Here is a 27,976-nt window from a genome sequence, read left to right as displayed (position 1 = left end):
CACTGATACACAGACACAAGCTATAGATGCTGTATCTTCACAACACACTGCAGTAATTCACAGGGATGTAAAACTTCTGTTGTGCCTCTGTGTATTTAATTACGAGTGTGTGTGTGGGTGTGTGTGGGTGTGTGTGTGTGTGTGTGGTGTCAGCGCTCCATGGCCGAACACAGCTCGTATTGTGCTGGCTGGAACACCATGTTCCACTCAGTGTCAACCAGACGGGGAGACTGTGTTCTACACTCTGACCATCCTTCATCAGTTTGTGCTCAGAGACACGTTCCCAATACCAGGAGTAAAACACTGTTCCTAGTTTTTTTCCTTTTGTTTGCAGCCAGTCAGACGCTAAGAGCCGCCGTTCTCCGTGTCCTCTGGTGACTCCCGCTTTGAATCCTCCGTTTCTGTGGCTGTCCCCTTGCGGTGCAAAGCAAATGCCAGTATCAGTCAGTTATCGAGATGTACTGCAGAGGTTAAAGGTTCGCTCCTGGTCTGGTTGATGGTGTTGTGGTGCATGCTTTGTCCACATTGGACGGTGATGCTTCCTTAGAGGGAGCGTTCAACTCTCGTCTTTATACCAAAATAACAGCATGCGGTGTGTTTAGCTAACTTTTTATGGAACAGGCTGTCCATTCCTAAATCACTGCCGTGTGACACTACCCAGTCAGAAGCTTTAGAACACTTCCATTTTTGACTGAAATTCGTATAGTTTAATGTCTCAGTGTACTCCGTGTGGTTTAAGTCTGGAGACTGTGCTGTTCTCCACCGTCTGGTTCGGTTCTTCCAATGTTCTGGGTCATTATCTTTAGCTGTAGGATGAAGCTCTGACCAACCAGCTCTGTCTCCTTTGTCAGTGTCTCTTGTCTTTCATTCTGATAGAAATATACAGTCCTACTTCCTGCAGAGGACAGTATTGTCCTAATAAAGCATCAGAGGATGTAGGGACACAGTTTGATCCATCACTGTCTTTGCACAGACAGAGGGGTTTGGAAGTCTTCAGCAACAGGAGGTGGGGTGTTCTACAACTTTTGACCGTTAGTGTTAGGTTTGGCTCTTTGTGCCTATAGTCTACTGTCTGCATTAATTCCTTATCCCCAGTGTCTTGTCCTATTTACCACAGAAAGCTGACACACACACACACACACACAGCTGATATCTGTGACAGTGACAGCCTGTAGACTTATTTGTCTCCCCATGGAGTCTGGCATGACCGGGACTGAACTAAACTAGAGTCTTAAAAGCGTACACACATCCACAGTTGAAATGGGTGAGTGTGTTGAAATGTGTTAAATGTGGGGAAACTGGACGGCGTCAAGACAGTGTAACTTGATAGTGTAATATGTTTTACTTAGGAGTTGGATAAAGGAGGATGTCCTGCTTGTATTTCAGAGTAAAAGCCCGTCCATTTAGTGTCTTGGCACCTTTCACGCTGTCACACTGTGATGCTGCAGCCACCGCTTGACTCAGAGTTTGACCTGTTATACTGAGCTTCAGTTAATCTGATCATTTGAAAAAAAAAAATCTATGTCCTCTCTGTCCTGTCTTTGGACAGAGAGGACTAGTGACAAAACACATTATAGTAGACGGCGCGTTATGTAACACAGAGGAACTTGCTAACCCAGCTGCACTAGAAAGCAGACGGCTGCATCCCACCCCAACGTGTTGTGTTGTGTTGTGTTAGAGCAAGACACTCTGTCGCTCCTCAGCTGCAGAGAGTGACAGCTTGAACACACACCAACCAGAGACTGACTACCAAATACACAATATCGAAAGTTTCTCAATAATCGTTCACACCAGGCTTCTAATGTGGTCCACATTTAGATGGACAGAGTTCAGATGATGTGCATGCACATGGGCCTGCATGGCTGAGTTATACTAATCTCACACACACACACACACACACGTGTTAGACTTTTAGTAAATAACCGCACAAGCGTATGTGTGTGTGTCTTTTCACCCCTCCATGCACACACACACACTCTAGCTCCAGCCCTCTGTCGTTCCTCTGCCTGTCGTACAGAGCTGCCCATTCTTCTGGAGACCTTTGAACCCCACAGAGCAGTAAAAACACTCCGACTCTCTCTCTCTCTCCCCCCCTCACATGCACACACACACACACATTCTCACACACTCAGAGCAGTGAAGCCATGGTCACGCCCCTCTCTGTTTTTCCAGTTGGACAGGAAGACTGGAGGGAGGAAGAGGAGGGAGGGAGAGAGGGGGAGGGGGGAGAGAGAGAGAGAGAGGGGGAGGGGGCTACAATCTGTTTGGCATAAACGGTACAATGAAGTCACTGTGTAGTGGGCCAACCCAGCCTGCTGCTCAAGTCTGTCTGTGTGTGTGTGTGTGTGTGTGTGTGTGAGTGTCTGATGGTAGAAAGTTATGGTGTGTGTTGAGGCTGAGGGACAGGAGGTGGAGAATAAAACTGTTAGTGCTGACTCAAGAGTTTGACCAAACCACATACACACACACACACACACACACACACACACTCTCTCTTTTCTTGAATGCTGTTCAGTTGACAGTCCTGCCTTGGTGGAACTTCGTGGCTTTCTGCCCTGCAGTGCTCTGACTACAAAGTACTCTCTCTCTCTCTCTCTCAGTTCCATTCATTTCCATTGAAAGGGGCTTCACTGGCATGGGAACTGGCATGTGAATTACACAAATCACAAATCGTGTGATCAGTGTTAGGAATACTGTAAGATTTCAGATCAATCGCAGATAGAAACACCATGTCCTTTGAATCTGTGTCTTTATGTCTCGCTCTGGTCTGTCTCTCCTGGACCTGCTCCCTCCTCCCCTGCTGTCACATGCTTCCACATTCATTCCAGTGTCATGTTACTGTGACAGCATCTCATGTGCTTACACACACACTCACACACACACTCACACACACACCCAAACACACGCTCACACAGATACCTGTGGTATCAGGTCACACTGTTGCTAGAAATATATGGAGCTTGCCTTCCATGTGGTTGCCAGCTCTTTAACAGTTGTTTTAGCTGGTTGAAATAACATCTGCAGTAACAGCTGTGGATTGTTAACATTAAATTCATAATCAGTGTAAAGGACAAATGAAACTCTTGGTTGTGTTCTGATTTGTGTGTGTGTGTTTTTTTTTTGTTGTTAAAGCAGATGTGTGTACTATTTCGATGTGGCTGAAGATAGGTTTCAGAGATACACAGAAATGCAGTTGCCAATAATAGTTATAAAGTAATAATTCATATTCAATACATACTGGATACTGAACCTACAGTACATGCAACATGTAAGTGATGGTTCAGTTCAGTTGGCTTTGTTTCAGTGTGGTGGTGTAGTTCAGGTGCAGAAGGCTGCTTTACATGCTCATTATTGGTAAAGTGTGCCTCCTAGAGTAGTAATCTGGTAGTCAGATGTTAGCAAGCTTTAGACGGCAGATATTTAAGGAGGTACGCTGCCTTGTTGTTGGACTGCTTAAGTTTAGACCTTTGGAATTGGCTCAGTTGAATTCGGGATTTGGATTGTGTTTTGTTTTTGGATTTCTGAGTCTCCCATTCGACACCAGATGGATTCACACATGGGGGAGCTGTATGAAATAGAAACCACACTCAGACGACATTCAATGTTAAAAACGTTTTACACGTTTGTAACTGTTAATACTATTCAGCTGCTTTCATTATTTAAACAAGTTTTTATTTCTTTGTGTAAAGATGCATATACAGTATGTGAGCAGCCTCAGCTAGGAGTCACACACACACAGACACACACAGACAGGGAGTCAGGGATGCTAGAATTTACTGGGCCAAGGCTGGGTATGGCAGATTTTCAAAATAAAAGCCCCCAGATGGTAGCTGCTTACTAGAAAGTTGGATTTTTTTTTTGTTTTTTTTACAATAAAAGCCTTAGACTGTAACTGTATCTCACCAGGGGGCTCCAACAGCAACCAGCAGTCCCACTTTTCTGTAGATAACTAACCAACTGAAGACAGCTGAAATTCAAGACTGGGAAATTAGGTGTAAAAACACATTTACATTGATTCATACCAACAGTATACCAATAAACCAACAGTTATCAAACTAAAACTGATTTATCATCTTACTGTGACATCAAAAATTGTGTTTTTATAATTTTCCAGTACCTCAATTTTTGAAAAGCCTTTGGAATGGAGTGGACAATCCACACATGTTCATCATTTCAGACCCTGAGCAACACTATAACCATTGGATTTAACAGACCAACAGCATCAGAAACTCTCCTGCAGTTTGTAACCTCCTGCTTCAGCCTCACCGTCTCCATGGCAACAAGCACTGTCGCTGAAAGGAATAGTGTTCGAGGTCTTTAACAAGCCATTTTTCTTTGTCTCTGTATACGTGAACGCGTGTCGTATTTATTGTTGTTGCTATTTATTGTATTGTTGCTAATTACAAGAAGTCCTTATGTCACACTGTGGTGTGTCTGCCTTTGTTGTATCCACAGTGGAGCTTTAACAAAATAGCCTTCAGTCACAGAATCAACCCCAGGAGGAGGTTGAAGACAGCAGTTAAAGCTGTTATCCATAGTGTATTTTCATTAGTGGATCATCAAGTAACAGCATCATGATCTTAAAGCACAAAAGAAATTCCATTTTACTGTCAGAAGGCCGGTCTTTATCTTCAGCTTATGTTGATCACCTCTGACGTTAAAGTCCATTTAGAATAACGAGAGAGTGGTTTCACTCCAGAGGCTAGTTTCCTATCAGATCATGTCTTTGTGTTGCGTTGTTGTTGTGTTGAACATTTAGTGTTCGTTTTGTGTAATGAAATACTACGCTGCATACTGTGATAGAAGGTTTTATCTATAACATGATGACATGCTTGAATCCCACCTAGTGAACATCTGTACCCAAGAGTCTGTGCTCGTATGCCATTTCTGGTGGCCCGTGTTGCCGTGGTAACACCTGTTCTGCGTGTATCGTGTCTCAACAGGCCTATGGTGAGCCAGAGTAGACTGCAGTGGTGGTCGCAGAAATAGACTCACAGGCACAGACATGTGTGTGTTATTTTGGGGCCAGTGTGAAGCTAAACATAGTTACCACAGGAAAGTAAGGGTTTTATGAGGCTGTGTAAAAAAAAAACTTCTGTTTATATCAGTGTTAGTGGGTGAACCTCCAGTTACTGTGTTTGTTGACAGTGTATTTACACATGCACTGCAACCCTGAACTTTTCTAGACATAGACATAGTGGTAGGAAGGCACCTACGAGGACTAGCATGGGGAGAACATGTCAACTCCACACAGAAAAAGTGGATCCAGCCCAGAACCTTCTTGCTGTAAGCCTGCCCCTGGAGCTTAATGGTTTAACGCACATGGCTCCCTAAATCAGTTGAACTGGACATTGAACAGACTTAACCCGATTGAGCCCATGTATAAATGGACCAGGTCAGTGTCGGGAGAATTCACAGCGTTGTTTTGAGGTTTCTGTCCTGCCCTCTGCAGGCTCTACCCAGGCGCCACCCTTCTCTTAAACCAAACAGAGTATGTCCAGTAGGTGAGAACATCTCACGTCTCACAGGGACAGTCTCCTGTTTGTGTGCTGCATGTGTGAAAGGTCAATGTCCAGACCTACGGTGATATATGAAGAAGGCTGTAGAGAATTAAAACAGTGGTGAACACAAAGACACTCATAAAGTTTTATAGCTGTTAGCTTAAATAGCTTAAATTCTTTATCATGTACCGACAGCTTTTTAAGCTGAGGTGAATCTAGGGTCAGAAGATGACATGACATCCATTCTTTCATCATTCTGAGTCAGCGTCATTGTCTGTCTGATGGATGATTGGCACGACGGCACCAAGAGAAATGACTAAAGTAACAAATAGTAAGAAAATATGGGAGGCATCTACTCTGACCTCTGTAGCACTGCGTTCCGCTAAGCTATTTTTAGTGTGTACGCTGATTTAAAGTTAGAGCTGGACGAGGCTGGGAAAATAGAACACTGCAGTAGTTGCACAGAGAGACGGAGAGAGAGAGAGAGAGAGAGCGAACGAGACGGAGAGATGGGGAGGTGAAATGAAAGACTTATTTAGTCTGCTCTGCTTCCTGCTGAGTCTCAGCCTCCGTGTTTCTCTGTGAGCTCAGCTTTGTGAGGAGATATTCAGGTTGCACTCGTGTTTCCTTTCTGCATGGCCGTGTCCTTTAATGTCACTTGAACTGTCGAGATAGAGCGGCTCCTCTAGTCCGCGTGTTGAAGTGTCCTTGGGCAAGATACTGAACCCCAGATTGCCTCCGATGTGCCCATTGGTGTGTGAATGTGTGTGAATGTAGTGTAATAGTGCTTCGAGTGGTTAAGACAAGAAATTTTCCTAAACAATGCCTCATAATAAAGTTTCACATTGTGTGTGAGTTACAGTTGCCTTTGAGGTGGGTGACGGTCTACAGGCTTTGGACCAGAAGTTCACCGGTTCAGTCCCCACGTTTGCACAATAAATCTTGGTTTGTAAAAATGAAAGAGCCGCACTTGCCTCAACCTCATTACCACCGCTGAGGTGCTCTTGAGCAAGGCCTTGAAACCACCCCAACGGCTCTGATGGAGGAGAAGGTGCATCGCTGTGTGTGTGTGTGTGTGATGGCTGCGTTCCCACAGAAGAGAGCGCTGCTCTCAGGAAAACTTCCCTAAATAAATAATGTTGAAAGGAAATAAAACTTAACAGGTGGCAGAAAAAGAAATCAGGCGTCTTAAAACAGAAAGAAAATAATGAGTGAATCCCAGTTTCAGTGCTGAAGGAGAACAGAACAGATGTTGAACCAGATGAGTCTCAGCAGAACGGGGCTTTGTCCACGTCCTTGGTGTTTTGTTGTTTGCCAGCTGAAGGAGTAAAAATGGTGTGAACAGTGTGTGTTTTACATCCTCTGTGTGTGTGTCTCTCTCTCTCTCAGGATGAGGTGGACAGTCAGAACCCAGTGTTGAGAGACAACCCTCAGCTCCATGAAGAGGTAAAGAGCTGGCTCAAAGACCAGAAGGTGCAGGAAATTTTCATGCAAGGTAAGCTTTTAATGACGTCCTTTTTTAAATGGTTAAGCGTTACACGTAGGTTGTGTCACTGCTACAGTGGATTGCGTTGCATTGCGAGAAGTTGCGACTGTTATTTGTTCCAAAGCTTTTTTTTTTTTTTTTTTTTTTTGATGCCCGTTTTCTTCATCATGTTGTCAGTCGTCTTCTGCAGTGAGAGCACAACACTGCGATGAAACTGCTGTGTCCTGTTGCTTCCAGGTCCCTATTCACTGAATGGCTACCGTGTGCGTGTGTACAGACAAGATTCAGCCACCCAGTGGTTCACTGGCATCATTACACACCACGACCTCTTCAGTCGAAACATGGTCGTTATGAATGACCAGGTACGATCACACGCACACAGTTTTCACCATACGTCTATTAAATGTTGTGTAACCTGTGTAACAGTAAATTGCAGAATGTCTTCCTCAGTGAATCCAGTTGTTCCTGCCCACTAGTGATTATTGTAGCTGTACTGAGCTGAAACCTTGGATAACATTCCTGCAGTAAGATTTCTGTAGTTAGTTTTTTTTTGTGTGTGTGTAAAACAAATCCTATATGTGTTCAGGTGCTAGAGCCTCAGAACGTGGATCCGTCCATGGTCCAGATGACCTTTCTGGATGACGTGGTCCACTCCCTGCTGAAAGGAGAAAACATCGGCATCACCTCCAGGCGAAGGTCACGATCCAGCCAGAACAACAACACTGCCCATGTGAGTACATGCACACACGAAAAACACACACAACCGCACATGTGCACAGCTGTTAACCTCTTCCTAACGTCAGCTGGCGGTGCTGTGTATCATATAGAAAGAGAAGTTTGGAAATGTAGCTTCATGTACAGTCAGCAGAGCTCACATAGCTCACAAAGCTTCAAATCAAGCCTGGGGCCTCTGTCTGAGGACATGATTTTGTCCAGATGATATGAAATGAATGGATTATTGATGGTGTATGAAGGCCAAGCAGGTGAACGGGTGACAGTTCCCTTTTTCGTGCTAAAGGAGGACAAAGACGGCATGAACACGTGGGCCAGTTTGTTTCACATTTTTCATCTACACACCTGCAACTTATTGATTATTTTCATTAGCGATGAATCAGCAGATTATTCCCTTGATTCATCAAAGTGTCAGAAACCCTTGAGCCGCTCTCTTGTCTGCTTTAGCCGAACGCAGCCACAGCACGAGCCTTTCGTTGCTGCGTTCCAGTCCTCGCGTGAAGACCGCTGCTCGTCTCTGTTCACCAGCCACTCATTAGACCCTCAGCATCGTCTGCATCATCGTCTGTTTGTCTCTTTGTCTCACAGACATTGGTCCACATAGCTTCCCAAATCTTTTACCATTGCACAGGTCCACACCAAGAGAGCTCCACTACATTTTAGATCCTTTTTGTTTCCTAAAATCAGACAATAAACTATGGTTATCTTTGAATTCTCTCTTAGAGCTGTTAGTCCCATGTCTGCTGTCTGATAGCTGTAGTGTAAAAGAAGTTTGGTTTAGCTTCACATTAAAACTCACCACACACACACACACAGACAAACACTGTTGTACTGGTTACCAGTCGGCTCCTTTCATGAGTCGGCAGAACGCTAATTAGAATTTGGCGTTGTTTGGTCGAAAAATGATAAGACGCCCTGTTGATGAAAGGAGCTCAGTGGTGAACCGGTCCGTTGAATAGTCAGCCAGTCATTTCTGGTCCCGCACTCATTAACAAAATCTCTCCTTGTCCCACATTTTCTTTATATTAATTTCATTGTGTTATTTTTTTTTTTTCTTTTTTCTTTTCTTTTTTTTTGATTTTCTTTTTCTTGTTGGTTAACACGTTAAAGATGGCAGGAGGGAGACCCGGCGGGACCACTTGCAACACTCAGGTACCCCCAAACCCCCACATCCACTTCACATCCACCCCACACCCCTCCCCTCCATACCCATGTTTTCCACAATCCACTACAAATGGAGACAAGGTCTATTTAAGTCTGTTAAACTGTAGACTCAAAGCTTCTTGTTTTATTAGTAGTAGTAGTATTTTATTTGAAATATTTTAGCATCCCACCACCTGAAGATCCACTTTACTGCTTTTCTTAGAGTGCCCAGGGCACAGCCCCAAATCTGAACACTGCCTCCCAGCTCACTGTTGAGTTTCTGACATTTAGCTGTGATTCAGAAACATCGTTACTGAGCTGCAGTGACATTTTGGGGGGCCATATTTTAAAACTCCCGGTCTACATTGACACATCCATGGACCATCAATCAGCTGTGTAGGACGTTAACAGGCTGAGGTGTCTCAGATTTCTCTGTCCTTCACAGTGTCACAGGTAATTGGCAGGAAGTTTCAGCACGGGACCAATTTAAGTAAATAATTTAAATTCAGAGAGACCAAAAACGAAAACTCTCTCAGAGAACGGACGCTCCTGCAATCTGGAATCAGTGTTTTAATTCCATTGCTGCTTTTTTTTTATCATTTGGCCACCAGTCACCCTAACAGACGACGTAACGTTCTCAAAGCCTCCATGTAACCTTTAACCTTTACATATTTCCAGCTGACATATGTGAACCCATATCTGCAAAGTGCAGCTTTACAGGTCGATGACAAATGCAGAATCTTTATGCTGATACAAATCCCGAAACCAGATCCCGTTCCTAATTCTGTCCAACAGTGACCTGTCTGCTGCTCTTATTTAGCCTGTCCATCCACTTCAACAGCCCAGTGCACGATTAGCTTGTGTTAGGATCACAAAGAGAGTGCTGAGGTCCAGTAGCGTTCGTTAGCCTTTCATTAATAACTAGGATCGGACTCACTGTGCCAGATATTCTGAGCTTCTTTGGAACAGCCCATGATATTCAGTTCCTCTGCTGAGGTACTTGCACAGCATTCTGTATGCTACTGTAAATTCACCTGGGTGTGAGCCAAACACACAGTCACAGGCCCATTTGACACTTCGCCCTGCAATTTTCAGCATGTTTGAAAATGACCCAATGTCCCGGAGCAGCGTCCGGAGCACGGGGACGCGCTGACCTGCTCTTGGCACAAGGGGCCGAGGAGGTTCCATACATAACAAACCCCTGCAGATACTGTCCCCTATGTGGACTCAGAGCCTGGCCTAACTGCTCCTGTTCCTCCTTGTTGCTGCATCACCAGGCCCGCATTACTTACTCATGGCTCTACCTTCTGCAGAGAAGTAATGAAATAATAACAGAAGTAATGATGCAAATTTGTCTGAGTGATTTGGCTCGGGTTTTAAGCTGAAAATCAGCACTTTCACTCAGTCAAATGACACTTTCACTCATGTGGTTTCAAATCCAATGTGTAAAAAAAAAACAAACACATATTACTCTGCTAATACTGTCTCTTCACCTGCTTTGTGACTGAAGAAAAATTGAATATTACAAATTGAATTTTACAGAATTTTACAAAGGATAGTTGAATTGCTGCAGAGGGTGATAACATTGCAGTATAGTTTTCCGTGCATACAGTTCCTGGAGGACTGAAATTTTGTTATACCTGATGCGATATATATATATATCTAGCTGACTGAACACCATTGTGTTGTATTGGACTACATGACATAGAAATATATTTTGTTCATTGCCATTAACATACAACTGGGGGCAGAATACTTGAATTAGATCCTCCCAGCTGAAACTAATACACTGATTTGCCTGTATGATCGTTTTGGAGGATGTCATTCGTGGCCGGAGTGACCATCAGGTTCTTGCTCACCTCCCTTACCAAAGACCTTCTCCCCTGATTGCTCAGTTTGGCCGGGCAGCCAGCTCCAGGAATAGTCCTGGTTGTTCCAAACTTCTCCCATCTAAGAATAAGGGAGGTCTCTGTTCTCTGGAGAACCTTCATTACAGCAGAGTTATTTTTGTAGCCTGCTCCAGACCTGTGCCTCCACACAGTCCGGTCCCTGAGCTGTACAGGAAGCTTCTTGGACCTCATGGCTTGTTTTTTTGCTCTGATAGTCATTGTCACCTGTAAGACCTTAAATAGACAGGTGTGTGTCTGTCCAGATCATGTCCAGTTAAGTGAATTTACCACAGGTGGACCCTGATCAAGGTGTAGAGACATCTCATCAGTGCAGCAGGATACAGGATCCTTCTCTCTGCTATGTTTCCTCTGGATTGCTTCCACCCTTCATATGGTGTATGGTGCTCGACGGTGACCTGCAGCACAAAATACAGCCTCCAGTTTTCCATGGAGTGGAATGAACACTGCTCTAAAACAGTTTGAACACCAACTGATCATTAAAACCTCCATGAAGGTTAGATTTTTTTTTGTAGGACTATTGAATTAGGCTGGAGGACCTAATAAACCCGGTGTAGTTTAAGTCCAATATAACACCAGAATAACAATCATAGGAATATTTGTGATTGGTCAGTGTGTTTGTCTGCATGTTCTGACCTTTTTTTTTTGGAATTCTTACAGAGTCATTACACGCGAGCCCAAGCCAACAGCCCCCGCCCCATCATGACATCATCATCAGGCCCCAACCCAAAAGGTTCACAGGGGACGCTGGCCCAGCAGCACAGCCAGTCGCAGCAGAGCCAGAATCCGGCCGGCCAGTCGCACCACTCGCCCGGCGGCGGCAGCGGCGGAGGACGGGAGCAGAGGGAGCAGCGCAACTCTCGCTCGTCCCGGAGGAAAGGATCAGACAGCAGCGTCCCAGAGGAAGACAAGGACAGGAGAGAGGAGACCACAGGGAGAGGTGAGGACAGTCACTGTCACACCCCGCTGTAAAGCTGAGATCAGAAGTTTCTATATACATATTTAAGGGGGAGGGCTCTGAGGCTCTACGTACGTCAGTTCACACATTTTTTTTATTTCTTCTAGTTGGAATAAACAACGTTAATACAGAGTAAAAAAAAAAAAAGAAACACTTCTGGCTTCAGGATTCAAGATTGACACCAGTTGTTGAAGGGAAGTCACATCTGTTTCTGTCTCATTTGTCCAGACTCCAAATCCAAGGTGAAGCAGGCGGTGAACAAACGGAGGAAGGGCGAGGAAGATGAGAAGAAGGCAGGTTTAAAGAGGCTGAAGACCGACATGACGTCGGATCAGTCGGAGAGCAGCGACTCGGAAAACCCACACAACAAGAGGACCGCCCACTCCTCATGCTCCTCTTCCTCCTCCTCATCGTCCTCGTCGTCATCGTCCTCCTCCTCCTCCTCCTCAGAGCCCAACTCTGAGAATGAACTAAAGACTCGCAGCAGCGATGTGAAACCAAGTGCCGTTTCCAAAATGGAGGAGGACGAGAAGCCGCTGACGCAGGGCGCCAAAATGAACAATTCGTCCTCCGTCATTGGCCGGCTGTCTCCGTGGGTGGATCTTCAGGCGGCAGAGGAGAGCAAGAAGGGCGTGGTTAAGGAAACGGGCAAAATGATAATGAAGGAGGTGGAGGAACTGGTGGCAGTGACGCAGATTACTCAGTCTCCACGGCAACAGTCTCTGATGTCTGACGCCATCCAGGGCGGTATTATGGAGGCCAGCAAGAACACTGTGAAAGGTACAATCTGATACATGATGACTGTCATATATATATATATGATTATGAGTAAATGTTTCATCCTTATAGTTTATTCATGTTTTTTTTTTTTTTTTTTAGCGTCTTCTCGATCCCAGACCCCGTCATCGTCCCACCTACACAGCAGCGGCGTGATCGACATCACAGATGACGCCCAGGCCACGGTGCACCGCGAGAGTTCGGAGGCAGTGTCAGCCCTGCTGGCCTCTCAGAAGGCCGAGTCCACGGCCCTCTCGCCTTACCTCCCCCTCAACCCCTCCCCGGTCTCCTCGCCTCCCATTCCACCTTCCCCCTCGCCGTCAGAAGGAGGCCGGAGGGCGGATGTTGAGCCTCCCGTGCAGCAACAGCACCCGCAGCAGCAGCAGCAGCAAACCTTCATAGGAGGCTGCATGGCAGCATCCAGGAGCTCAGGCAGCAAGATAGAGTTTGCTCCCTCTGAGGTCATCAGGTGAGGACAGAAATCTACTATTCAATTCATAGAACTTTATTAATACCCAGTGAGTCGATTTAGACGCTTGTCTAAATCAGCACCCTGGAGAATTTTTGTTGTGAAGTCTCAACAATATTACGAGAATTAATGAAAGGACTGCAGCAGCACAACACACTGTGAAAGAGCCCATTTTATCTTCTGACATCAGATCAGTCTGTGAAAACTGTTTTTCCCCTGTTGTTAAAAAAAATCTTCATGTAGTAATAATATGACCAACAGTTTCTGTGTGTAATTCTAATGTTCATTCATGCAACAGTAGGAGTAAAACCAGAGCATTTTCCCTAATTTAGATTTAAATAAAAAGTAAAGGGAGTCTTGTATGTGAGCCTCAAAATACCATTTGTTCTGTGTTTTTTGTTTTTTTTTAGGTCTGTCACATCAGTGGCTGATAACATGGTGCTGGTGGAGAAGGAGAAAACTGTCCTTCCTCATCATCATCTTCATCATCATCAACAGCAGCAGCAGCAGCAGCAGCATCATCAGCATCATCAGCAGCAGCAGCAACACTACACATCTGTCCACCCCGGCATTAAGAGCCCGTCTCTGTCTGACGAGACGAGAAAACACCCACAGCAACAAGCGCCCCCCCACAAGATGAACACAGTCCTTTCGCCCGACTTAGCCAAATCCAAAATGAGCCCCAGCCCGAACCCCAACCCACCACAGCCCGACTCCGCGAAACAGAAACCCCAGCACCCCAACAACTCTCAGAGCCACCCCTACCCCAACTCAAACCCCTCTGAACTTCTCAAAGCTAAGTCCCACCCGGGCCTGCTGGACATCTCCAAACCTAAACCCAACACCTCCCCAGAGGTCTCGAAACATAAAATACCGAAGTACCCCGACACCTCGCCGCCTCCGACAGGCCGCTTGTCCGCTAAAGCTGAACCGGCAGAACCTCTGCGTTCTGGATTCAAGCCGGTGCCGGTACGGCCCGAGTCGGGGGGAGTCAGTATGAGCAGCAGCAGCAGCACCAAGAGCCCCCTGATCATCGACAAGAACGAAACCTTCACCGTTTACAGGGACCCGGCGCTGGTGCGCTCCGACGCAGAAAACTCTGTAGCCGCCACCGTCTCCTCCAACCACGTGGCGGCCTATCTCCATCCCCACCTGCACACCTTGCACTCCCCATCCCCCCACTCCCCGTGCCTCACTCCTGCAACCCACCCCCACGCCACCTCCCACCTCCTCGCTGCCCCTCACACCTCCGCCCTACCTCATCCGCACCTTTTACCCCCTGGGGTGCTCCCGGCCATGCCCCCTCCCTCAGCTTCTCTCCTCGGGGGCCACCCTCGGCTCGACTCACCCGGCGCGTTGGGTCACCTCGGCCTACCTCACCCGGCAGCCGCACACCAGCAGCAGTTCCTACAGGTCTGACTCCAGATACCTACACACTACGCTGTGGATTATTATGTAAAAACCAGCTGTGGGGGTTGAGGTGGGGGTGGGGTTTATGAACTTTATTCACACCATTCTCTCAAAAAGATAAGCTAAAAAAAATGTTTTTGTTTTCAGGGTCAGGGCCCCCCTCCCCCACCTCTACTAACCCAGGCTCACAGCGGGGCAGCAGGGTTGGGCCTGTACCCCATCCTCTGGCAGTACCCCAATGGAACACCACCCTCCTACCCCCCTGGACTCAACCTGCCTCCTACAGCTAAGTGGGTCCACCCGGAAAATCCCGTCACCGTGAATTCCGAGGCCTCTCTCCGGAGGGTAGGCAAATTCGTGTTAGCATGTGTTTGTGTGTGTGTTTTGGAGGACTTGTACATGATTCAGTGGTTAGCTTTCTTGTTATAGTCTATGACATGTTAGCATGTCAGCTGTGTGTGTGCCCACATTACACGTTACATTACATAAAAGAAAACTTCTGACTTTGACTTCACCGCTCCAGCCAGAAGGAGTGTGTGGGAGGAGGATTCGCTCGTGTGCTTATGTGAAAATAATCCACACCATCCCTCCAATTAGAATCAGTGTTCATAGTTTAAGACAATGTTGTTGAATGTGTGTGTAGGTGCAATTCATGGTGACAAACATTAGCTTTTTACAGGGTGTGTTTGCACGTACTATTTCAGTGATGTTGTATCTGTGTGTGTGTGTGTGTGTGTTGTGTGTACAGAACACAGCCAGTCCATGGTTGCACCAGGCTGCCAGTAGCGCTGGTGACGGTCTGGGTCTGCTGAGCCATGTTCCTGTCCGGCCAGCGAGCGCTGACGCCCACCGCCCCTCTGTCAAGATCAACACGCACGCAAGCCCTCCGCTCTCGAAAGTCGGCGTGGATGTTCATAAAGAGTGAGTACAAAGATCAGTTCTTCTCAAGAGAATGCTGGATTGGCTTCAACTAAGAAAGTACAAACAACATTTCTGCAAAAGATCATAGAGTCAGTGGGAGAACGAGGCATTCCTTTTGTCTGCAGTTAAATGAAACACCCGGGAGATGGAATGAAATGAAAAGCCACTGGGGAATAACGAGGATAGGGAATATTTGCTGTGGACATTTCGAACGGTCTGCTCCTCTCCGTTTGTAACGCTCGGTGTGCGCACAGAGCAGCGAGAGAGAGCCGAGTTAGTGAAGTGGCACTAATCCAATATTCAAGCGGTTCAGACAGAGTGCTGTTCATTCAGCAGCCCGTGCTCTCCTTATGTAACCACCGGCCATTATTCAGATGCCACTGAATATTCACAGACACACAGCATCACCGAGGAAGCATCATACATCACTGGCCTGTCTCGCCCGCCTCGTTATGTTGTGTTCGTTAAAACTGCTGAACAGGCAGTAACGCTCTGTTTGTTTGGTGGATAATAGATTAACTGTAGTTTGCTACTAGTCCAAATTGGATTTTTACGGGATGTATGAATGAATTTTCAGCTTGTTTCACATGTTGATAAAGTAAAATACTTTTAGGCAAAGACAGGAAAGAAAAGCACGAGCTGCCATTTTTTTTTAGGCTGTCTGTTTTTAGTTTGTGGAAATATACCGTAAAATGGAATGAAACCTAATGACGTGTCTGTATGCAGCGATGTGGATAAGAAAAATTTCATGGACCCGATCCGGACTTTGACGCTGGCCCAGCTGAAACAGGAGCACACGGACAGGAGTCACACCCCGACGGGGAAAGACGTTCACTCACACCGCCTCTACCTAGATCCCCTCAGCAAGGCCTGCCTGGCTAACACACAGGTACACTGCACTTTGATACTAGTATGAGCATCGTTACTCGACTTTACCAATATTGTTTTACAAAACCATTCGAAATCTCGATCCCTCCCTTCTTACCTTACCTTTAAATTACCTTAAAATTAGAAAGTCCCTCCTTAACAGTGATGGCATTTTCTCTCCCAGGATGCTGTTCAGGCTTCGGACCGAGCCAACAAATACAAAGAGGAGAATCGGCAAATCCTGAAAGAGAGCATCGAAGTCGCTCCCTTCACTGCCAAGTTCCAGCGCTCCAGCGACCCCGGGATGGACAGAGACAGGGACAGAGGCAGAGATCCCGCCTTCCCTGTCCGAATATCAGCTCTCACCTCCCCCAACCCCAAGGCCGGCCTCGCCCATCCCCACGTCATCCAGTCAGAGAAGAGCAACTACTTCACCACGCTGTCCAACAGTGTGGTGAATGAGCCTCCCAGGCTGTACTCCTCCAAGGAGCTCAGCCCTTTCTATGAGAAAGCATCTGTTGGACTTCCAGGGGTTGTAGCCAGTATAGGGGCTGCCGTGCCAAGCCAGGGAGCTCTGTCCCTGGGCAGCCACAGCTCCAAAGCCTCCCTCTCCAAGCCCCCTCCTCTCATTAAGCACCAGCCAGAGGGAGGAGAGGGTTTAGCAGGGAAAATCACAGAGCAGCTCAGCCAGCAGGTAACACTAGTCCAGCCTCAACATCAGCACCACGCAGGTATAGACAGGATAGAACGCCGCAGCCCTGCCATTTCTCCTTCCTCCTCCTCCTCTTCCTCTTCTGCCCCCAACCACCACCATCATCACCACCACCACCATCACCACCAACAGCAGCAGCAGCAGCAGCAGCTCAGGGCAATGCCATCTCTCCACCGAGCGCCCGTCTTCCACCCCCCAACACAGCACGCGCTGGAACGGAAAGAGGCCGCAGAGCGAGAGAGGGAGCGGGAGAAGGAGAGGGAGAAAGAAAGGGAGCGAGCAGGTTATGGTGGACGCCTGTCTCCGCCAACCCTCACACCCATCCAGCCCGTTAACTTGGTGGCAAGCGGTGGCAAAACATCAGCAGAGCAGCAGAAACCCCCGACGCTGCTGCCGGAACTCAGGGACATCAAAGGTCATGGAAACATCGTCGCCATCACCTCCATGGCCTCTGCCATGAGTGGGGAGATGATGACTTCATCAGCAGATGGGTGGAGAGGTGGGGAGATCATTCAGGAACGAGGAGGGGTGTACCTTGGGGAGAAAGGAGCGTTGAGGGGCAAGCCCCAAGCCGCGGTGGCGTCGGTCATTGTACGTCCATCGACGGCCATTAAGTACGAGAGTTCTGTCGGTGCTAACAAATCTGGTGCTATTATCCATCAGGATCTCCCCCAGGGGAGGTTTTACCCATCCAACCTTCAGGGGGAATGCATTAGGTTAGGGGAGGCTGTTAGAGAACATAGAGATGGCAGGGTTATCCAGCCCAACTCGAACATGGAGGACATCTGTGTCCAGTATAAAAAAAAGACTTCTATGTGTGGCATGCAGGGAGCCATGGGAGCCAGTACCACAAACTCTGTGTGCAGGACTGTCGTTTCAGCCTTATCAAACTTCAACGCACCTAGTAAATGTGGCTCAGCCACCCGTGAGCTGGGTTACTCTATTTCGGCTCGTGGCGAGATTGCAGCCCACAAACAAACGGCCATCGGCGGCTGGGTGCAGGGTCAGTCAGGACCAGGAGATTACCAGGAGGGCTTTGGTTCACGTACCACATCTCCAGGGGGGTCTTTACCTCCCCCTAGTCCAGCAGGGACACCTCAACCCAGTCCAAGCCTCACCCCAACACCTAGCTCCATTTCTGGCTCCAGTCAGCCTTTCTCATCCTCCTTTGTCCATCTCAAGAAGCACAAAGCTGCCTTGGCTGCGGCTCAGTCCAGAAGCAACTTCTCTTCTGTGCCCACATCCATCACAACTGGAAACTCCTCCCTGTCTGTGGATTCAGTGGACAAAGCTCCCATTCACAGCTCCCCGCCTCCACCCACCTCTAGCCAAGCCTCATCATCATCATCATCATCATCATCATCTTCATCGGTTGACAGCAGCAGCAGTGGTTCAGCGAGCGGGAACACAACTCCAGGCAAGTCCAGCCCCCTGCCGAACGGCCAGTCCTCAGGACCGGCCTCAGCAAGCAGCGGGCAGCCCAGCAACTACCACAAGCTGAAGAAAGCCTGGCTAACCCGCCACTCAGAGGAGGACAGGAACACAACTGCTACAACAAGCTCCACCAGTACTAAGCAAGAGAAAGTGCCCAGCACCACCACCACCAGCACAAGCAACACGAGTAACACTACAGCCATGTCAGAAATAATCAAGCCCTGTACAGTCAATCTCAGCGCCTCCACCTCCAGCGAGGTGGAAATGAGCAAGGATGGTGGAGGGAAAGGTGAGAGGGAGAGACAGTCGGAGGACAAGGTTCCGGCAGCAGGAGGAGGAGGAGGTGGGGAGGAAAGGAAAACAGCCTCCTCGTTGAGGCGAGGGAACAAGCGGTCCTATGAGTCCGCTTCCGAGAGTGGCGGAGACGACTCTGACGCCAGCGAGAGCAAGATGGAGGGCCGCGCCAAACGCCAGCCTAAACCAACCTACAAGAAGAAACAGAATGACATGGCTAAGAAGAAGGGAGACAATGAAAAGGAGGAGGATGACGTGAAGCCCAACGGCATCTTCAGATCAGCCAGAGAAAAGACCAAACTCAAACTGGCCAGCAGCAGTAAGTCTTACATAGACACTCACTGTGGCACTGACAGCCTTTCTAAAGTTTCCCTCAACACTTTCTGACTTAAAAATAATACTAATATGACCATATTTTTCTGTCGTCACACAATACATATGGTCACATGGCACAGCCCTAGTACTGTGAATGACTTAAGAGTGTGTGTGCTCTTCTCAGACGGGATCCCCCGCTCCGTGCTAAAGGACTGGAGGAAGGTGAAGAAGCTGAAGCAGACGGGGGAGTCCTTCCTGCAGGACGACTCGTGTTCAGAAATCGGGCCCAACCTGCAGAAGTGTCGGGAGTGCAGGGTGGTGCGCAGCAAGAAGGGAGAGGAGCAGGCACATTCTCCCGTCTTCTGTCGCTTCTATTACTTCCGACGGTAAAGCTCTCGCTTACTTTACATTTGCTTCCTTTCCCCTTATATTGTCTCCTTTTCCAGTTGTCTTCATTTGACAGTTTTCCTCTAGTTTCCTGACTGCACTGGCAGCTGCATCCATCCACCTAGCATGCCCCTCATTTACCCTTCAAGGACATAAAGTCCCTCTATGATGCCCTGTCATACATTTACCTTCACTCCAGTTTTCTGTAAAGAGAGTAAGTGGTTGGTTTAAAAGGCTGCGTGTCTGAAAAGAGCACCACAAATGAAGAGAGAGGAAAGAGAGTCTTTTTTTTTTTCAGCTTGAGCTACAACACATAGATTATTAATCACGTGGCTTGTGCAGTATGCCCTGCCTCTGTGTGAAAGTCTCATACACACACAGGAAGTGTGTGTGTGTGTGTGTGTGTGTGTGTGTGTATGAGACAGACTTGCACTTGTGTGTTGGATAAGCAGCAGCTGCAGTCTGGGGTCTAACAAGGTAAATCTGCCAAAGAGGATTTTCTGCTCTATAATCTTTTCCTCACTGACTCACTGCAGAACTGCTGCCACTGCAATCTCTCCCTATCACCAAACCCCCTCCCCCACCTCAACCCCCTCCTGTCCCCCCACCTCACCCCACCTTCTCTGCATCTCCACTGTCTGACCACGCAGACTGGGATTTCATACAAACATTCACCTCAGCTGATCGGGTTATTTGAGGACACCAAGGACAGTGGTGGTTTTATGGAGAGAAGGCTCCTCAAGATAAAACATCCTCTCATTCAGATACTGACTCTTAATTCACACTGAGGGTGTGTGTGTGTGTATATACAGTGGTGGAAAAAAAGTTTTCGGACACCCTTAAAATTTTACACAATCTCAAATATTATCAACATCTATCTATCTATCATATTTCTCTAATGCCGTCATGCTTATGACCTCTTTCTCCCCATCCAGGCTTTCCTATAGTAAAAATGGAGTCATTCGGATGGATGGCTTCTCCACTCCAGACCAGTTTGACGATGAGGCTTTGGCCCTGTGGGCCCCTGGGGCGATGGACGAGAGCCACCTGGACCAAACCACAGCCAAGTACATCCTCAGCTTCATAGGAGACAAGTTCTGTCAGATGGTTGTGACTGAGAACACTGCAGCTACCTGGGTCAAGAAGGATGGTGGGTTGTCTTTAAAAAAAACAAAAAACAAAAAAAAGACATTTTGATTTGCTGACGCTTACTGCATTTTTTTTTTTATATTGAAGCTGTTTTTCTGTTTTCCAGCCAAGCTGGCGTGGAAGCGAGCGGTGAGAGGGGTGAGGGAGATGTGCGACGCCTGCGAGGCGACGCTCTTCAACATCCACTGGGTGTGTCAGAAGTGTGGCTTTGTTGTCTGCCTGGACTGCTACAAGGCCAAGGAGAGAAGGAGCTCCAAAGGTGACGAGTAATAACACAAACCAAAAAAATAGTAGAACTAATTATAACGAGACTAACAGTAGTATTACACGTGTGTATTATTACAACGTCTGATTTGTGTCTCTCTCTCTCTCTCTCTCTCTCTCTCTCTCTCTGATTAGATAAAGAACTGTACACCTGGCTCAAGTGTGTGAAAGGCCAACCCCACGATCACAAACACCTGATGCCGACACAGATCATACCTGGCACAGGTACAACCCCACACACTGCTGTCTTTTTATCTTCCTGTTTCCACCACTGTCTCCATTCCACTGTCCTCTCTCAGCTGCTTTCACTCGCTATTTCTTGAGCACACATACAGTAGATTGGTGTGTGATTAAAGATGTTTTCGTCATGTCCCACTGACTGGATCACTTTCCGTTTTATTAAAGGTCCAGGTTTGTTTTTTCTGGTCGTTTTTCTGTTTCTGAAAAGTGAAAATTGTGCTGCGTCTTTTCCACCTTTCAGTGCTGACAGAGTTGGTGACTTCCATGCACTTGCTGAGAGACAAACACAGCATCAGGTCCCACTGTCCCTGCTCCAGCAAACAGAACCTCCTCACCAAGCTACCAGCCACCAATGGAGTCTCACAGGTACCACGGACCAATCCAGTCCACTTCCAAGGCTGGGACGCTGTTTGTCACCATAAAGTTACAGTTATGTTTTTAGACACCTAATGTATTGAAGACCAAATGACGTTAGCTTCCAAATACAGTGAATTTCTAAAGTCCACTTCTCACGATAACATGAAAAACAGAGTGTTTTGTGTGGCGTGGCACACTGATTCCCTCAGCCCCTCCTTGTTCCCTCCCTCCCTCTCTCTTTCCCATTGACAACAGACCCTGTCTGTCATAGTCTTTCTGGTTATCGGGGACCACTGGAAATAGTCCCCACCACATCAGTGGGCTCATGGACCGTCAGAAAATCGATGAAGTTTTTACCGTCTGTCTCTTTAACAGTCCCACGGGGGCTCCACCTGGTTTGCAGAGGCCTTGCAGAAACTACCTGGTGGTTGTTGGTGCACACCACAACTACTTAATTCTATTGATTGAGACTGATCAATGATATTGATTGATACTCTAATGTGCCTTCGTTCATTCTCAAGCAGACAGGACGAACGTAAGCTGTCAATACATTCATGTGCAGAGGAAGTTGAGCATTTCCTCTTTATTTAATGTATATACATGAAAAAAAAAAGATAAAATCATCTTGTTGTTCTTATTTAACCTCCGATTCTCGCCCCTCTCTGTCAGGTTCTGCAGAACGTCCTCAACCACAGTAACAAGCTGTCTCTGGTGAAGGCCGAGCCGGGCTCTCAGCAGAACTCTGATCCTGGAGGAACCAAGGCAGAGACGAACGGAGGAGGCATCGGAGGGAGCAGCCCAGGCAGCGACGCAGGAAGTGCTCCGGTCACGCCGCCGGAGTCCCAGTCCCCTCTGCACTTCCTGGCCGACCTGGCGGAACAGAAGTCCAGGGAGGAAAAGAAAGGTGAGGGGGAAGGTTCAGGATCAGTGGCCATGTTCCCTCACGAAGCCCTCGAGTATATTTCCCCTCCAGAAAATATGATGGTGATCAGTAACCTCCCTCTTCCTCTGCTGCTTTCTAACAGAAAACAAGGAGTCGGGGATTCTGGGTAAGTCACTGAAAGAAGACAAGGAGGGAGAGAGCCTGGAGGTCCTGCAGCAGTGTAAGGCCACCTCACTGGTCTCTAACAGCACGGAGCAGGGCTCCACACTCAGAGACCTGCTCACCACCACAGCGGGGAAACTGAAGCTGGGCTCCACTGATGCAGGGATCGCCTTCGCACCGGTGTACTCTACTGCTTCACAGGTACACACAGACACACTCACGAAAGACGGATCCAATACGTCTAGTATTAAGGTTTATAGATACGTGTTTACACTATAAATCAAATATGGTTAATATAGAAATATCAAACTGGATCTTTTTCAAGAAATAAAGTTTAAAATTTTGAATATTTATTTTTCTTCCACTTGTTCTGCAGCCTGGAAAGGGTGGGCGGACCATGCCCAACATCCTTGATGACATCATTGCCTCAGTCGTTGAGAATAAAATCCCCGCCAGCCGCCAGAACATCACCACCAAGCTGTCAATCAAGCAAGAGCCCGTCTCCGCCGGCGGCAACAACAACAACAACAATGCCCCCGCCACCGCCACACCTGCTGTCACTGAGGATGCCAAACCAGACAGGAAGAAGTCGGTGCCTGTCACCGCAGCCGCGCCCGAGGAGTCGACCAGTCAGTATCCAGACATCCCCCACTGCTGGTTGAACAACAGGCGGTTACTGTGGCTCAAAGATCACCGCAACCAGAACAACTGGAAGCTGTTCAGAGACTGCTGGAGACAAGGACAGGTACACGTCAGTCTCACTGGCAGTAGCAGCTGTTGTAGTCATAGCAACAGCAGCGTGCCAATTGTTATTAGTAGGTACATGACAGATAATAACAGCCATATGAATGTGTCTGTGCAGCCTGTGCTGGTGTCAGGGATCCATAAGCGACTGAACGCGAGTCTGTGGAAAGCGGACTCTTTCAACCAGGAGTTCGCAGACCACCAAGGAGACCTGCTCAACTGCAAAGACCAGGTGGTGTCCAACTCCGGGATCAAGGAGTTCTGGGACGGATTTGAGGACATCACCAGTGAGTCTCTTCTGGTTTGATTGGTTCAGACATGTGCTTCCAGCCCATCACTGATACATTCATTCATCCTGTCATTGACGCACAGTTGTTTGATTGAGTCTGACTAAAGTCTTCATACACTGCACAGAGCGGCCCAAGTCCAAGGACGGAGAGCCTATGGTCTACAGACTGAAGGACTGGCCGTCAGGAGAGGAGTTCATGGCCCTCATGCCCTCGAGGTAACCACACACATTTCCTGAGTAAAAGTCTAAAGCAGAATTCAAACAATACAAGAGTGATGAATGAGCCGTTTTTTTCTTTTTATTGTAGATATGATGACTTGATGAAGAACCTGCCCCTGCCGGAGTACTCTGATCCAGAGGGCAGCCTCAACCTGGCCTCTCACCTGCCATCTTTCTTCGTCAGGCCGGATCTGGGGCCGAGACTTTGCTGTGCCTATGGTAAGAGGGACATGTAGCTTTACTTGGCAACGTTCATCATTTGTCTGTGGAAAAATTCCCGGAGGGAAAATGAGTGAGGATATAAAAGACCTGAGATCCTCACAGCTTAATGAATCAGAATAGTTTCTCTGCAGGTAGAATCCCCCCCCTCTGTCGTCCTCCTAATCAATCAGTTGTCCGCCGTCCTCCTCTAGGTGTAGCTGCGTCTCAGGATCAGGACTTTGGGACTGCCAACCTCCACGTGGAAGTGTCAGATGTCGTGTCTGTTCTGGTCTATGTGGGAGTAGCCAAGGGCAACGGAGTCCTGTCCAAAACTGGTGAGACTGGAAAGGATGAATAAATATCATCTTTTGCATGAATAATATAAAAACAGTTGAGTCATTCATTAAGCAAAAAGATTAAATGTTGTTAGTTATTAAATGAAGTTTGGTTTGCATCATATTATAAACTGAATAGTTCAGGATCTTTGACTCTTCTTGACATTTTGAAAGAGCAAAGCTAGTCATGTGACTAAGACTAAATAAAGAAAGATGATTTGATTGTGTGTCTGTGCGTAGGAGTGTTGAAGCGTCTGGAGGAGGAGGATCTAGATGAGGGGGTTCGGAGGAGGCTCAAAGACTCCAGTGAGACCCCGGGGGCGCTGTGGCACATCTACCTCAACCGAGACATGGACAAGGTCCGAGAGTTCCTGCACAAGGTGAGCATCCCGACAAGCATGTTCAGTCACTGCTACAGCTTTAAATGAAAATACAGTGAACCTCAGGACAAGTGTTGAGCTAACTGCCCCTTCCTCAACCCCCCCCCCTTACCAAACCTCAGCTCTGCAAGGAGCAGGGATTAGAGGTGTCGCTGGACCAGGACCCAATCAGAGAGCAGGGCTGGTATCTGAGCAGGAAGCAGCGTCAGCAGCTGCTGGATGAGCATGGAGTTCAGGGCTGGACTGTGGTTCAGTTCCTGGGGGACTCTGTCCTTATACCAGCAGGGGCTATGCACCAGGTACGGAGCTTACACACACACAGACACACACACATTTACAGATCACCTCACTGGATATGTGTCATGTGACCTGACTCTGCGTTGTTATTATTTACACCCCATCACCTCTTCCTGTCTGTCAGGTCCAGAACCTCCACAGCTGTGTTCAGGTCATCAACGACTTCGTGTCTCCTGAACACGTGGCCAACTCCTTCCATCTGACCCAGGACCTCCGGCCCAACAGTGAGGAGGTCAACTACGAGGACAAACTACAGGTGAGAGACACATACACATGCCTGACACACTGTGACACTCAGACCATGATGGATTGGCCCAAAATGAACCAAGAAAACATTCCCCACACCATCACACCACCACCACCACCAGCCTGGACTGTGGACACAAGGCAGGTTGGGTCCATGGATTCATTGATGCCAAATTCTGACCCTACCATCTGCAGCCTCAGCAGAAATCCAGATCACCATCAGACCAGGCTACGTTTTTCCAGTCTTCATCTGTCCAGTTTTAATGAGCCTGTGTCCACTGCTGCCTCAGATCTCTGTTCTTGGCTGACAGGACTGGAAACCTGATGTGGTCTCTGCTGTTGCAGTCCAGCTCACTCTGTCCTCCTGTCTCAGTCAAAGCCTGCTTTTCTCTCTCTTTAGAGAACATATCTGTGTAGAGTGAGTCATTGTCAGTGATGTCTGCGCTGCACACACACACCTCACACACACACACACACACACACACACACACACACACACACACACACACACACACACACTCTCCCACAGAGAGGCCTGTAAATGAGAGGTGAGTCATCATCCATCTTCTGCACTGTTTGCTTCCACTCAGCAAAGACAGTGAGCAGCTGATCAGAGCTGGATGATGATTCCATAGTAAGAAACCATAGAGCTAATAGAACATGATGTTCATTTAAGGTATGTGTGAACACTAATGCCGTGCTCAGCCCTGTCTCAGTGGTGTGCTCTCTGGGATCATAGTAGTCCTGGTGGTTCTGAACTTCCTCCATGTTACAGTAATGCTGCTATAAACACTGGAATCAGGATTTGAAATCATTAGATTACCAAAGTTTTGATACAGATCTGAAAAATTGCGACCTTATCCTTTAAGTAGAGAATGTTCACCAACCAGAACTCTCCCCTCCTTTCCCTCCTCTCCCTCCTCTCCCTCCTCTCCTTCCTCTCCCTCCTCAGGTGAAGAACATCCTGTACCACTGTGTGAAGGAGGCTGTCAGCTCCCTGAAGAGGTGCAGCTCTGAGGAAGATGATGAGGAAGAGAACTCATGACACACCGCTTCAGCCTCGTCTGCATCTGCCAGAGAGGGACACGACTCCCATCAGCACCTTCCCTTCGCTGCACCCTGTGCTTCACGAGGAGGCCTTGTGTCACATCATGGCGGCCGGGGGGGGGGGGTGGGGTGGGGTGGGGCGGGACTCCTCCTGCCTCACGTGTCCAGGTGACCTGTGAGCAGGCACTCCAGCATCATCATCACCCCTGAACCTTCAGTGCCAAGAGGGGACAAACACAGGACCAGAGGGGGGGGGGGGGGCCACTGGACTGACAGGGATAAAACCCCAGCGACCATCTCTCAGAGTTTTAGAGGACTCAAGGAGGACAGAGGACACAGGGAGGACAGAGGACAGAGCCTTACTGAAGCCACTACACACCTCCACTGAAACAGAGATGAACTCTATATTGTGACTGATGGCGCATCCTGCTAAGATCCAGTTTCCATGGCGACTCAGACTTTCCGGTGCACAGGTTTGACGGTAGCAGCGGTGATGACGGGAGACTGAGAGGCAACAGCAAGTCCCCGCCACCCCCCCCCGCCCTGTCCCCCTCCTCCCCTGCTTCTCTCCCACTGTAATCTGCATTGGATTATAAAGGCCAGGAGGTTTAATCCCTGTCTGCAGCAGAGGCCACACAGCTCCGTCTCTGAAAAGAAGATTCTCGCTGATCACGACAGCATCACCAGCAGAAAGCAGCATCAGGATCAGAACTCTCATCTCTGATGTTTAAAGACACACACACACAAAAAAAAGAAAAAAAAAGCATCAAGAAAAAAAGGAAGTGAGGAGGAAAAATGCAAAACTGAAACCTCAGCTGTTTCAGTCAGCAGCCGCTCTGCTGCTCCCTCGTTTCTCCTTCCTTCTGTTCTTTGTCTGTTCTCGTCCTTTTTTTCCCCCCTTGTTCTGTCCGTCTGTCTGTCTGTTGCTGTTTTGTCCTTCATTTTCTTTTCCATATGAACCTTGTTTTATTTCCTCTGTGAAGATGTATTTATTTTATAGCTCTGTGATGATGCCGTGTTATTGAGACAAAAAAAGCATTCATGTAAATGTGACTTGTACAGTTTTTGTTTTGTTTTTTTCCTTTTTGCTATGTGGTTTTCAGTTGTAATACGGCTCTACTGTGATGGAGGACACACACACACACACCTAAACACACACACACACACACCAGCTAATGCCTGTAACTTTGGGAAATGTTGATGCTCCACAGTCCTCATGCCATAAATACATTTTTTTGAAAATGAACTGCCAAACTATTGTAAAGACTGTGTAAAGTTGTATTATGTAAAGAAAAAAAAACTAAATGGCTTATACACACACAGCATTTTATGAAAAAGTATTCTCTGTAAAATGGAGACATTTACAAAAAAAAAAAGATGTAATTTATTTAAGAAAATAATTGTTTTTTTTGTTGTCGTTGTTTTGTTAAGATTTACTATGGTGAACCTTTGAAGTTAAAAGATAAAATAATGAAAAACTGTAACTGTAACGTGTAAATATCTACTTTCACTGAGGTATTTTTTTAAAAACATGGCTTGCTTCAATTTCAAAATTTTAAAAGTGCAAGTGTTACATGCTTTGTACATTGAAGTTCAAAAGGGTTTTACATTTTCCATTAAAAATGGATTTATCAGACGTTTGGCGTTTGTGTGTTCGATGCTGAGGGTTTTCAGGAGGTTTTCACACTCTCTGCTGAGTGTGGAGAGAGAAAGGCTTCAATAAACGGCTCTGACCCACGAGTCTGGCGCCTCTGTTTTGCTCAGTCGGTTAAAATGACAGAAACAAACCGAGAAATTAAACAGAACAAAGAGACGAGGCTCAAAACTTAAAACTTCTTACATAAATTGGG

The 27,976-nt window shown here is 47.4% G+C and overlaps 1 protein-coding gene across 3 annotated transcripts in view; it reads left to right on the top strand.

The window, feature by feature from the left end:
* The window catches only part of jmjd1cb (jumonji domain containing 1Cb), a 95,047-nt gene extending 67,285 nt beyond the window's left edge, over window positions 1-27,762 (top strand). For 2 of the 3 annotated variants that reach the window (XM_041066746.1, XM_041066748.1), the window contains 28 exons: window positions 6,891-6,996; window positions 7,225-7,349; window positions 7,574-7,717; window positions 8,830-8,871; window positions 11,430-11,709; window positions 11,956-12,507; window positions 12,607-12,973; window positions 13,384-14,386; window positions 14,531-14,728; window positions 15,132-15,304; window positions 16,031-16,193; window positions 16,356-18,930; window positions 19,111-19,312; window positions 20,249-20,463; window positions 20,569-20,721; window positions 20,862-20,951; window positions 21,208-21,332; window positions 21,993-22,227; window positions 22,349-22,569; window positions 22,745-23,113; window positions 23,231-23,399; window positions 23,527-23,617; window positions 23,709-23,839; window positions 24,034-24,156; window positions 24,397-24,536; window positions 24,659-24,835; window positions 24,958-25,089; window positions 26,032-27,762. In XM_041066746.1, the coding sequence (XP_040922680.1) occupies window positions 6,891-6,996; window positions 7,225-7,349; window positions 7,574-7,717; window positions 8,830-8,871; window positions 11,430-11,709; window positions 11,956-12,507; window positions 12,607-12,973; window positions 13,384-14,386; window positions 14,531-14,728; window positions 15,132-15,304; window positions 16,031-16,193; window positions 16,356-18,930; window positions 19,111-19,312; window positions 20,249-20,463; window positions 20,569-20,721; window positions 20,862-20,951; window positions 21,208-21,332; window positions 21,993-22,227; window positions 22,349-22,569; window positions 22,745-23,113; window positions 23,231-23,399; window positions 23,527-23,617; window positions 23,709-23,839; window positions 24,034-24,156; window positions 24,397-24,536; window positions 24,659-24,835; window positions 24,958-25,089; window positions 26,032-26,124 (8,394 nt within the window). In that variant the 3' untranslated portion in view covers window positions 26,125-27,762. The remainder of the gene's footprint in view (window positions 1-6,890; window positions 6,997-7,224; window positions 7,350-7,573; window positions 7,718-8,829; window positions 8,872-11,429; window positions 11,710-11,955; window positions 12,508-12,606; window positions 12,974-13,383; window positions 14,387-14,530; window positions 14,729-15,131; window positions 15,305-16,030; window positions 16,194-16,355; window positions 18,931-19,110; window positions 19,313-20,248; window positions 20,464-20,568; window positions 20,722-20,861; window positions 20,952-21,207; window positions 21,333-21,992; window positions 22,228-22,348; window positions 22,570-22,744; window positions 23,114-23,230; window positions 23,400-23,526; window positions 23,618-23,708; window positions 23,840-24,033; window positions 24,157-24,396; window positions 24,537-24,658; window positions 24,836-24,957; window positions 25,090-26,031) is intronic. The other variant, XM_041066747.1, reaches the window with a different exon arrangement.
* Window positions 27,763-27,976: the final 214 nt, after the last annotated feature.

The sequence above is a fragment of the Toxotes jaculatrix genome, chromosome 21 (genome assembly GCF_017976425.1).
Source record: "Toxotes jaculatrix isolate fToxJac2 chromosome 21, fToxJac2.pri, whole genome shotgun sequence".
In the NCBI taxonomy this organism is placed as follows: Eukaryota; Metazoa; Chordata; class Actinopteri; family Toxotidae; genus Toxotes; species Toxotes jaculatrix.
This window is presented reverse-complemented; position numbering and strand designations above follow the sequence as displayed.